The sequence below is a fragment of the Carica papaya genome, chromosome 2 (genome assembly GCF_054855325.1).
Source record: "Carica papaya isolate Zhongbai chromosome 2, ASM5485532v1, whole genome shotgun sequence".
In the NCBI taxonomy this organism is placed as follows: domain Eukaryota; kingdom Viridiplantae; phylum Streptophyta; class Magnoliopsida; order Brassicales; family Caricaceae; genus Carica; species Carica papaya.
In genome coordinates, this window is record NC_142310.1 from 8,317,407 (window position 1) to 8,328,096 (window position 10,690).

General features: G+C 28.4%; 1 protein-coding gene across 1 annotated transcript; it reads right to left on the reverse strand.

The window, feature by feature from the left end:
* Positions 1-2,072: 2,072 nt before the first annotated feature.
* SEP4 (K-box region and MADS-box transcription factor family protein) lies at positions 2,073-10,441 on the reverse strand. Its single transcript, XM_022047592.2, has 8 exons — positions 10,108-10,441; positions 4,834-4,912; positions 4,597-4,658; positions 4,357-4,456; positions 3,079-3,120; positions 2,913-2,954; positions 2,507-2,640; positions 2,073-2,386 (listed from the first exon to the last, which is right to left on the reverse strand). Exons 1-8 carry the CDS (start codon positions 10,290-10,292, stop codon positions 2,299-2,301), a joined length of 732 nt encoding a protein of 243 aa, XP_021903284.1. The 5' UTR covers positions 10,293-10,441; the 3' UTR covers positions 2,073-2,298.
* Positions 10,442-10,690: the final 249 nt, after the last annotated feature.

The following is a 10,690-nucleotide window of genomic DNA, read 5'->3' on the forward strand; positions in this document are numbered from 1 at the left end:
TTGGAGATGATTCTTCCTTGCTTCCACTACAACTTATGGCCATGTTTGAGAATGGTATATGAAGCAAAAAATCATATCATGTTTTTTATGTGCAAATCATATCATGGGTACAAACCACCAGTACGGTTCTCTAAATATAGAGGACTGTTATTCAATTTGGACATCTCTAAGTCCTCAACTTTTGATTGATCTTAAACTTTATAATTTATCTTACGTGAGGCACAACGAAAGTAATATAATAGATACACTAGTTACAAATTGATAAATATATAATGGCTATGTTTTCGGGAAGCCTTTTCTTGTTTCTATATATATATTTTTTTTGTTTCTTTATGTAACACTAAAATTTAGTCGTATGGAGGAAGATGGAAATCAAGTTGGCATATGCTTTTGTCTCTAATGACACCTTTGCATTTTTTTTAATTAACAGTGTCACATTACTAATTGGCATGTAAAATATGTGTAGAGATTACTAATGTATTTTAAATCTATGTGAAGAAGTACATAATTACTTATGTGTTTTTGATGTGATTATTTTTATCACATAAAACTTTCTTAATGTATTTTTCACGCATTTAATAAGTGAACAGTTTTTTATTCTAAAAATTACTTTTCTTCAAGGGAGAAAAAACCAAAAGATACAACTAAATAGTGCACATTCTAGGCCAACTCTCTTCCTCGTAAAAAAAAAAAAATTATTTTAGCCCTTGCGCTATAAATTCTCATTACCTATCATATTTATTATAACTTTTGAGGTGAAAAAAAAAAAAAAGAATTTCAAGTGAAAAGGTCACCTTCATTGATTCCTACAATATTTTAGTCTCTCAGTGCTTCATCTTGTACTCTTACTCTTTGATAGGAAAATACTTGAGATTTCATTTTCTACTTTTTTGTTATTATAAAAGAAGAGTAGAAAATAAGTAATGCTTGTACATTATTTAAGTGATATTAGAGAATCCCTAATAACAAATTAAAATAATAGCTAAGCCCCTAAATTTTAAGCAAATAAGAAACGGTGGATAATAATGGCTAAGCCTCCATTCTTTAGGCAAATAAGAAAGGATGGATCATTTTATTTAGTTTCTAAAAGATAGAAAATATCCAATTTATGATAAAATACAAAATGTATACATTAATTCATATTCTTCCTTCTAGTTAAACCATACATAGATTTTCAAGTAAATACCATGTGAATTAATTAATTCATAAAATTTTACAATTTATTTTTTAATATAAAATAAGATAATATTGATATGCAACAACACTATTAAGATCTTATATACCATATACTTTAAATAATTCATTTTTTTATAAAAAAAAAAATTGTATGTTTGACACCCCTAAATCAACTACTAAAAAAGAACACCATCTAATTGTCTTTTTCTCTTTGTCAACTTTCAAAATTCTAATCTTAAATCACCAAACATCCCTCAAGAAATCATGTACGTATATATATATTAAGGGGCCTCAATCTTTATTTTCGAAAGCAAGATTGAAGAAAAATAAAGGGTAAAGAAAATCTCTGTTGGATTTTGAATGTATACATATATATATATATATATATATATATATTTGCCTCAAATGGGGTGTAGACACGTAATGTAGATATAATATGTGGTGAAATGTGCCTTAAAGCAGTAAAAATATTTATTTACCTTTTCCGGTCACTTTTTACGAGGATAAAAAATGTTGGAAAAAAAGAAGTACCTTGTCTTGGACAGCACTAGTGGGCCTAAAGGCCTATCTCTTGCCATGTCAGTGGGCCCTGTTCTATTCTATCTCAGGTAGCCTTTTTAGCTAGCTACGTGTCCATCTCTGATTGGGTACATTGCCACTTGTAGGGTACGGCTTTCCCCAGTCAACAGAAACAATTCACAGTCCCTAAAAATACCAATAAATAATATTAGGAAAAATAAGTAGTATATTTTATATTTTTATTATCAAATTTAATAACTATTATTAAAATTACCTATTTCTTTTACTAAATAGTTATATATATATATATATATACATACATAAAAATAAATAGTTTAAGTTGTGAGAGAATGTTAACTTAATTCTAGATGTTGGTCTTAGCTTAACTTACAAACCAACTTTATTTACTAACAGCATTAATTTGCTCTATATATATAATACAATTACATGTCTCTTTTATGATAAGTTTTACGAAAATATATAGATACATACGCATATATATATATATATATATATGTAAGAGTGTAGCATCAACTGCTTATTTCCTTGAATTCCAAATCCAATGACAAAAGTTAATATTTGTGTGTATGAAGTTCTGAAAAATCATAGCATCCACCCAGGAATGAACCCATTAATGTTCTGCGACGAGCTTGCGATGATCATCTCATCTGCCGTCACTGCAGGATTATAGCTGCAAAAACAAGTAGAAGATTTATTCATAACTACATAGAATAACAGATAGATGCATAATATATATGAATGTTCTGTACATATATATATATATATATATACGCATGTTTAATTAAGTTACCCAATCTGCAAAGTGTTGTTGCATTGTAGAGGTTGGTAAAAGGCATCTGGGTTAGTAAGCTCCCGGGAGAAAGGAATGTTGTGATCGGTAGTTTCCCAGGAGTGGGGTTGAAGGGCTGCATCACTTGCCTCCAACTGATCCATAATTTACCAAAACAATTCAATACATTATCTAATAATCTACAATAATTCCACTTTGATTTTTAAGTAATTGATTGAATTGATTATTAAAAAGAAAAACATGACTGGTATAGTGTCAAAATTGGATTGGAAGAAAAGGCAAAGAGGACTCTGAAAGTGAAACACATGAGCCCCACTACTAGGTTTAAGATGAAAAGTTGTATATAATGATGCCTAGATATATATATATATATATATATTATATGGTTATGGGAAAGATTATATACCTTTCTTCTTAGGACTCTGTTGGTGTCCATCAGCATCTCCTCCTGTGTCAGCAAACTGAGTAGTATTAAGAAATTCTTGATGTCTATTAAATATATATCTATAAAAGATTGAATGAAATCCTTGTTATATATATATTTATATATATATATGTATATACATATGTACCTTCTTTCTAAGTTCAGAAAGCTGATCAATCATAAACTGGGTCTGCGGACAAATTAAAATATTTAAGTTTCTATACATATATTACATGCAGTTTGGAAAAAAATATATGTTAAATTTAAAACCAGTGTTTGCACTCACATATTTTCCAGGAAAAAACAAATAAAAGAGAATTTCTGTACACAAGTTTTAGAGACAAACATGTAACATTAATGATGTATTATGCTATATTCCATGGAGTGAAAAGTTATAAATTCTTATTTTCTTATCTAAAATTTAATAATCTTAAGAAAATGAGATTAACAGGTTATATCCTATCGTAAATCTTTATATATTCTTTTGTAATTATTTTATTTTATAAAATAGAATTATAAATTTTTATATTTTTATTAAAAATTATACGATAAAAATTAAATTATGATATAATAGAATTAACTCTTGTACTATCTTATGATATTAGAAAGAGTTATTCAACGATGTATAAATATTATTAATTTTTGTATTAATCGATATTCTTAAACACCCTCTTTCCTATAGGGCGTGTATATAAACAAATAAAAAAAAATAACTAAAATACTAAATAAAACTAAGTTATAATGTAAAATTAACTTTCGTACGATCTAAAATCAAATAATGTTAAAAAGAGTTTTCTAACAAGTATGTAAAAAGAATTTATAATACTCATGCATACAAGTTTTTGGAGATATATGCAAAACATTACATACAATGGCTTTGGGTGATCATGCTATTCAAAAGAGTATAAAGTTAAATATTCTTATATTCTTATCCAAAAACATGAGGTACTACAAAGGTTCATTCAGTAAAATCTAAACTATTATAAATTCTTATATTTGGTATTAATTATCATTATATTTTATATAGTATAGAGTTAAAAGTTCATACATTTTATTCGAAATTATATGATCAAAAACAAAGTATGAGGTAGAGTTAGCTCGAATACCAACTTATGGTGTGATTTAAGAGTTATCTAATAACATATAAACAAATATGAATTTTATAATGATCAATATCTCTCAATACTCTTTATGTAAGTCTACGTCTTTTAAGATAGTTCTTCAATTGGAGTGTGTACACAAATATAACAAAACGAATAAAATATTAGATAAACTAAGTTATTAAATTTAATTGAATTTGATAAGATCTTACATTCTTACACAATCATAATGTTAAAAGTAGATTCAATAGCTATATAAAGTAGTATTAATCTTCCTAAATAGTCGATTGGAGATTATGTTTCTTAATAAAATTAAAAGAGAGTACCTTTGTAGATCTAACTTGCCTCAATGACATATCAAGTTGATGCTCGAGTTGCTCGAGTTCTTTGGTGCCCAAATCTCCTAATTCTTCACCAAGAAGATGTCTACATAATAATGCCAAATCTAGAATTGCTGATCAAACTTCTCAAACTTCACAACTAACTGCTATAAAGATTACATTGTAAACAACCTAAGATTTGAGTTTCATTAATTCTATTTTCAAAGATATACAATGTTGAGTTACCTCTGAGAATGTTGTAGGATCTCAACTTTTGATTTGAGCTTTAAGTAATCTTGGTAGTTATTCTGCTTCAGCAGATCATAAACATTAATTTAAGCTTTGCCAAATAAAATTTCCACTAAGGAGGAGCAGAAAAAGTGTTTTAAATTAATTACTAAAATTAATTATTTCTTTTCCAACTCCATTATCATGCAACTGTGATGTAATTAATTATAAAGTAAGTGGAAAGGAATGAGGAACCTGCTTATCTCTTGCTGTTTGAGTTGCTTCCAGTGCCTCATAACTCACCCTTTGGTATCTCTCAAGTGTCTTCACCATGCTGGAATATAAATATATATATACATATATATATATATATATATATATATATACACTGTGTCATAATTGCAATTGCACAATAACTATAGTTTAATTCAAATCTTAATTATTTAATATATAGAATTTTAACATGTTAAGAGTACTTACAAATATTTTATTACTGAATATGTAGAACCTTTAGAAATGATTGAAATTTGAACATCACCAAACTACCACATTAACAAATACACAAAAAAATAAAGCAAAAAAAGTTATATGACCACTTTCAAACTTGGTTATTTTTTTGATAATATCTTATAGGGAGATAAACAAATTATTATAACTATAACTTAATTTAAAATTTTTGAAAACTAACTACCAGTTGAAACCTAAAATATTTATTGATTGAATACAGTACTACATTTGACACGATAATATATATTAGTCAAGCTAATTCAATATTAGACTAAGTTAATTCAATACTAGACCATTTAGATTTTTGATTAGAACATTTGTATATGTGAACTTGAAGAAAACATAAAAAAACCATACAAGGGTGATAATAAAAAAAAAAATCGATCTCACATGGGATGAGTTTTCTAGGGGAAAAAAGAAAAGATGAGAGTCCATCAAAGAGCACTCAAACGTACCACCTAATAAAAGATATAAACATGACAACAATAAGCAAAGTTTTCTTTTATGATACCCCTACATGCTTTGCCAATTTAACATATGTCCCTTGAACAAAGACCAAACATTTTGAGATAAACATTCCAAAATAAAAATAAAAATAAAAATTTAGGGAATAACAAATATTTCAAAGTTCTCTTGATTTTTCTCATTCTAAATAACTCATGAAATAGGTTAAGAATAAAATAAATAATTTTTTCCTTTCTTATCATGAAAGAAAACTTTCAAAGCCTACAACTTATCTTTCGAAGAACTAACAATCATCCACTACATTTTGAGGAAATCTAAAAGCCACAAATCATAGAAGACAAAAAAGCAAACATTTTAACAAAAGATGGTTTTAGGTCTTAGCTATTTTATTCTATAAAAACTTTCGTCCACAAAGATCTTTTTTGTCCTGTGCAATTCTCAATACTGAGAATCTCTCCACAAGAAGCTTCCTCCAAGCAAAAATAAGAAACTGGTTCTAGATAAAGCATCTTTTCTTTTTTATCACTTTTAAGAAAAGCAAAAGAACCAAGGAAAGTTCGAACAATCTAAAGATAAAATAAATTTAATTGAAAAAATCTTTATATTATATGTTCCAAATCTTTTACATATGAGCTTGCATGTTCTTAATATGGGTAAATATCTTCATGTAATTGGATATGTCTTATATGTTGTTATGCTGATTGTAATTTTATATATAGAGAAAGCATTTTAACTAAAAGAATTTTTAGATTATAGATTACAAATCTTTTAGATGTAAGCTCTCATGTTCTTGAGTAAGAATGTTTAACATCTTCAAGTTCTTATATGATATAGTGATTATTGTAAAAGGAAAGAAATTGACAATTTAGGTCTCATATATTAATAATATAACAACAAGTAGTTTCCTTCATGAAAAAGAGTTGGCTTGTCAATTGTCCAAAAAAACAAAACTTAATTCAACAAAAAAATAGCTCACGTATTATTTCTTATGTTTGACATGGACCTTCAATCGAAATGTTCTATACAAACTATGCACATGACAAACGAAGAAGTTCCAGTTGTGAGGTCACAGACAGGTGAATAATAGAGAGGCTAATGGAGAGAGGCAAAGGCTGCCAAGTTTGAACTGAAGAACTTCTAATACTAATTGAAATAATATGATAATTAAGCTATCCATACTCCCAAATTTCAAATTAACAATAAATTATTCAATTTATTTATTTTTATTATATTTCACATTTTTTAACAACTTAGTCTACACTAACTTTGTCAGGATTCAATAAACTATAATTACTTTTTTTCCATAACCTTCCAATACTGGCCGATCAGTGTTTATTATATGTTTACTACCTTTATTACTTTACAAACTAAGTTAGGGGGAATGTGTGATAATGTTTTTTTAATGTTTATTCACTAACATATTTATTTACTTAAATTTTTTTACATATTTGTAACTTCGGTTCATTATCATCAATATTTACTTTTGAGTGATGAATTGGGTATCAAAGTAATTACAGAAATATATTTATCGAATTAATTTACTGTTAAATTCCTTTACAAATAGAATATAGCCAAAGTTCGAGTCCAGCCTAATTAAGATGATCTCTTCTTAGAGTTTTATTTTAAAAGACATTTTTTGTAGAGAGAATTTTTCTTATAGAGAGTAAAATCTCATAAGAAATAGAAATACTTAGTTCTAAATGACATAGGATAGAAAATACATCATAAATAAATATAACATTCAAATTAAAAAAAAATTGCGTGCTTATAATTGTACCTTTATTAGCCAATATTGAGAAGTAAGTTCCTAATATAATGTTAATGATGTGGTTATAGAGTTTGTTCAAGTTCAAAAGAAGTATCTATCAAAAAAATTTTATCCTACAAATTGTACTTCTCTAGGAATTGATAGTGATCTCCTATATAAGCGAAGATAAATTAAGTAACTCTAATTAATTTGAGGTTACTTATTTTTTTTATATATTAACATAATCAAATCAATTTTTCTCATTCTCTATATCATCTGTTCAAATAAAATCTCCAAATAAGATGATTATCGTGAATTTAGAGGATGTTTTAGATTAAAATGCGAAAATAGAATGAAGCTAAGAAATTGAAGATGAAGAAAAAGTAATTATAACAAAGTAAAAGACTGTTTTTTTCTTTGATACGAAAAGAAGATTCACATAAACAAAGAAATTGATTTGCAAATATATTACCTTGTGGAGAAAAGTTTTACACAACTCTTGTCCAATATCCTAGATATACAAACACAATCTTTCTAACAATCAAATAAATTTTTAATTGATTAAAAATATTAATGAATATGTAATTCATAAGTGTTTCTTTGTTAGTTTTGTCATTTTTTTAGGAGAAAATCTTATTCATTAACTGTAATATGAAAATGAATTTTTTTAGAAGGAATATTTGTTGAATCTTTTAGACATTGAAAAGTAAAGCAGACTTCTGGGAGGCAAGGAAATCACCTTATATCAATTTCTATCAGCTTGAAAATTTTAAATATGATCCATTTTAAATATACAGTGAAATGCTTAAAGGATTAGTAAAATGGATAAGGTTTGTATGCATGTATGTCTATTCAGTAACTTCATGTCCAACTGGAAATGTTGCCATTTTGAGGACATTGGTCTTAATAACTGTAGACCGTATATGATATCGAATACTACACAATACTGAAACCAAAAGAAACGGAGATGTTGTATAACCTACAATGATACATACAAATACATAAATATGTGTAAGTTGAGGAAACAACATGGTGGGTCATTATGTTATAGAATGTTAAAATTCTTCATGCGAATACTATTTTTTTATTTTGCATTTCAAAAGAAATTGTAAAAGAAATTTATGTTGAGAATAAAGCCAAGCGAGCCATACATGTATAAGCATGGAAAATACATACGTGGAAGCAGATTAAACCTTTGTACACAGCTCGTAGATAATCTGTCGGATAAGAATAATACTCATAGGTGCTTAAACCATTAGAAGCATATTATCATATATGAATCTAATTTATCTTCTTTTAGGATCTTTTCCTTTAGCTAATCTCTTAATATATTCCACAGAATTTTTATCATATCATTAAAGTTCGAAAAAAAAGGTATGTGAACGGGATCAATAAATGGAGAGGAACCAAAGTCAACTAACGCAGGAATTATACAATAACAAGAACTAAACAAGCTTTTAAGTTAGAAGAGTTAATTCAATGACTCTAGACTAGCACAAGTTTAAAATAATCATTCTAACTAATAGTGAGTGATATTGTTCAGAACAAGCAATTCATTTCTTAATCTTGTTAGTCTTAGTAATAAGTGGAACTTGCCATTCCATAATCAAGTTGTGGGTGAGCATATATGCTAAGGGAATGTTTGTACTAGCCTGGAATATGCACTCAAAAAGGTGTAGGAACCGTGGATTTCTTTTTTTGCATAGCAACTGCTCATATCAAAACGGTGCATATTGTTTGTTTTTACTCAGAACTTATATTTATGGACTCAGTGTGCTCTTTGCCTGATTGGGTTCCCGGTAAAAAACATGATTTTGCTCATAAAGTTCTTAATTATGAGAAACTAAGGGGATGGCTAATACCAAATACGAGTGCTGATGGAAAACTATTAGTGCTTTGTTGATTTGTATAAGAGAAACCAAGTTTTGGTGTACACAGCAGTTGGCTCAAAGGTTGTTGTTTGTGGCTCGCAGTGGTATTTTCTGGTGGCTATATATGCAAGGATTTATAGTTTCCTTCTTATCTAATAAACTATTTTTGCAGTTGATAAAGAAGAAAAGGACTTCTATTTGAGCTGAAGTTTATAGATTTAGAACCAAACAAGAAGCCTTTGATGCTTAATTGATGGGAACCCCACTCACTTCTTATTTGAAATTTCTATTTTGTTTATGAATCTCAGTTAGCTGGAGAAAGTTTGTTTGCTTTTTAATGAGGGAGTCAAAGAAATAACAGTGGAGCAAGAACAAAATCAAGAAATTCAATAATAAAAAGATTTAATTTCTCTAAAAATCAAGTTTCTGTTTTTTCATTGAAAGTTATTTATTAATAAAATATTATTATTGTTCTGTAAAGGAGGATCTACTGCAGAAATCAGCACAGCACCCAAATAAATGGGGCTTGATGATACCTAGGAAATTCATCTACATAACAATTTCTGCACTGGAGGTAAGTGAAGAAGAAGACCCCTCACAAGAGACAAGTTCAAAGAGGATTGATTCTAGATCTGAGATCATAAATACCCTGAACCAAGAAAGGACGAGTTTTTTTACTTTGTCGCTGGAGACCTTCCATATGGTTAATTCTTCAAACTTTACCATCAACATCATCATCAAACACAAAAAAGTCTGGCAACATATATAATCACAGAAACAACAACAAAAAGAAACACACAAAAAATAAATAATTTTCAAAGAAAAACCAAACACATAAACAAATGAAACCAAAATGAAAATGGAAATAACAGAAAAACAAAACCCAGAAAAATGAACCAATTAAGAAACGAAAGAAAGAAATGGTAAGTGAATACGTACCTAGAGCTGCTACAGAACTCATAGAGCTTGCCACGAGCAGAGAAGATGATGAGAGCAATCTCTGCATCACAAAGGACTGAGAGCTCGTAAGCCTTCTTGAGCAACCCATTTCTCCTCTTAGCAAAAGTGACTTGTCGATTTATTTTGTTCTCTATCCTCTTCAGCTCCACTTTGCCTCTTCCCATGTTTCCCCTTTTCCTTTTCTTTTGCTTTTTTGTGGTTACAAGTAGTAATAGTAATAGTATTTGCTTTGCTTATCAACTTATATTAACCCCAAAAAGAGAAGTAATACATGTTCTGGGTAGTGACCATAAATGAGCATATATAAAAATGTAGAGTAGATGTAGAGCATTCTCTGATTCTTTTTTATTAGGGCAAGAAAGGAGTTCGTCTTTTTGTAAGTAGGTATCAGGTTAACCTAGAGAGAGAGCGAGAGAGAGAGAGAGAGAAAGTGAGAAAGATAAGTGGGGTACGTTGTGTTTCTCTTCTCCTCCCTCCTTTGCCTTGGCTTGGCTACTGTGTTTTCTCATACCAGGCCAGGAAAAGAATATTACTTGTATTGCATTACCATCTGTCATCTGCA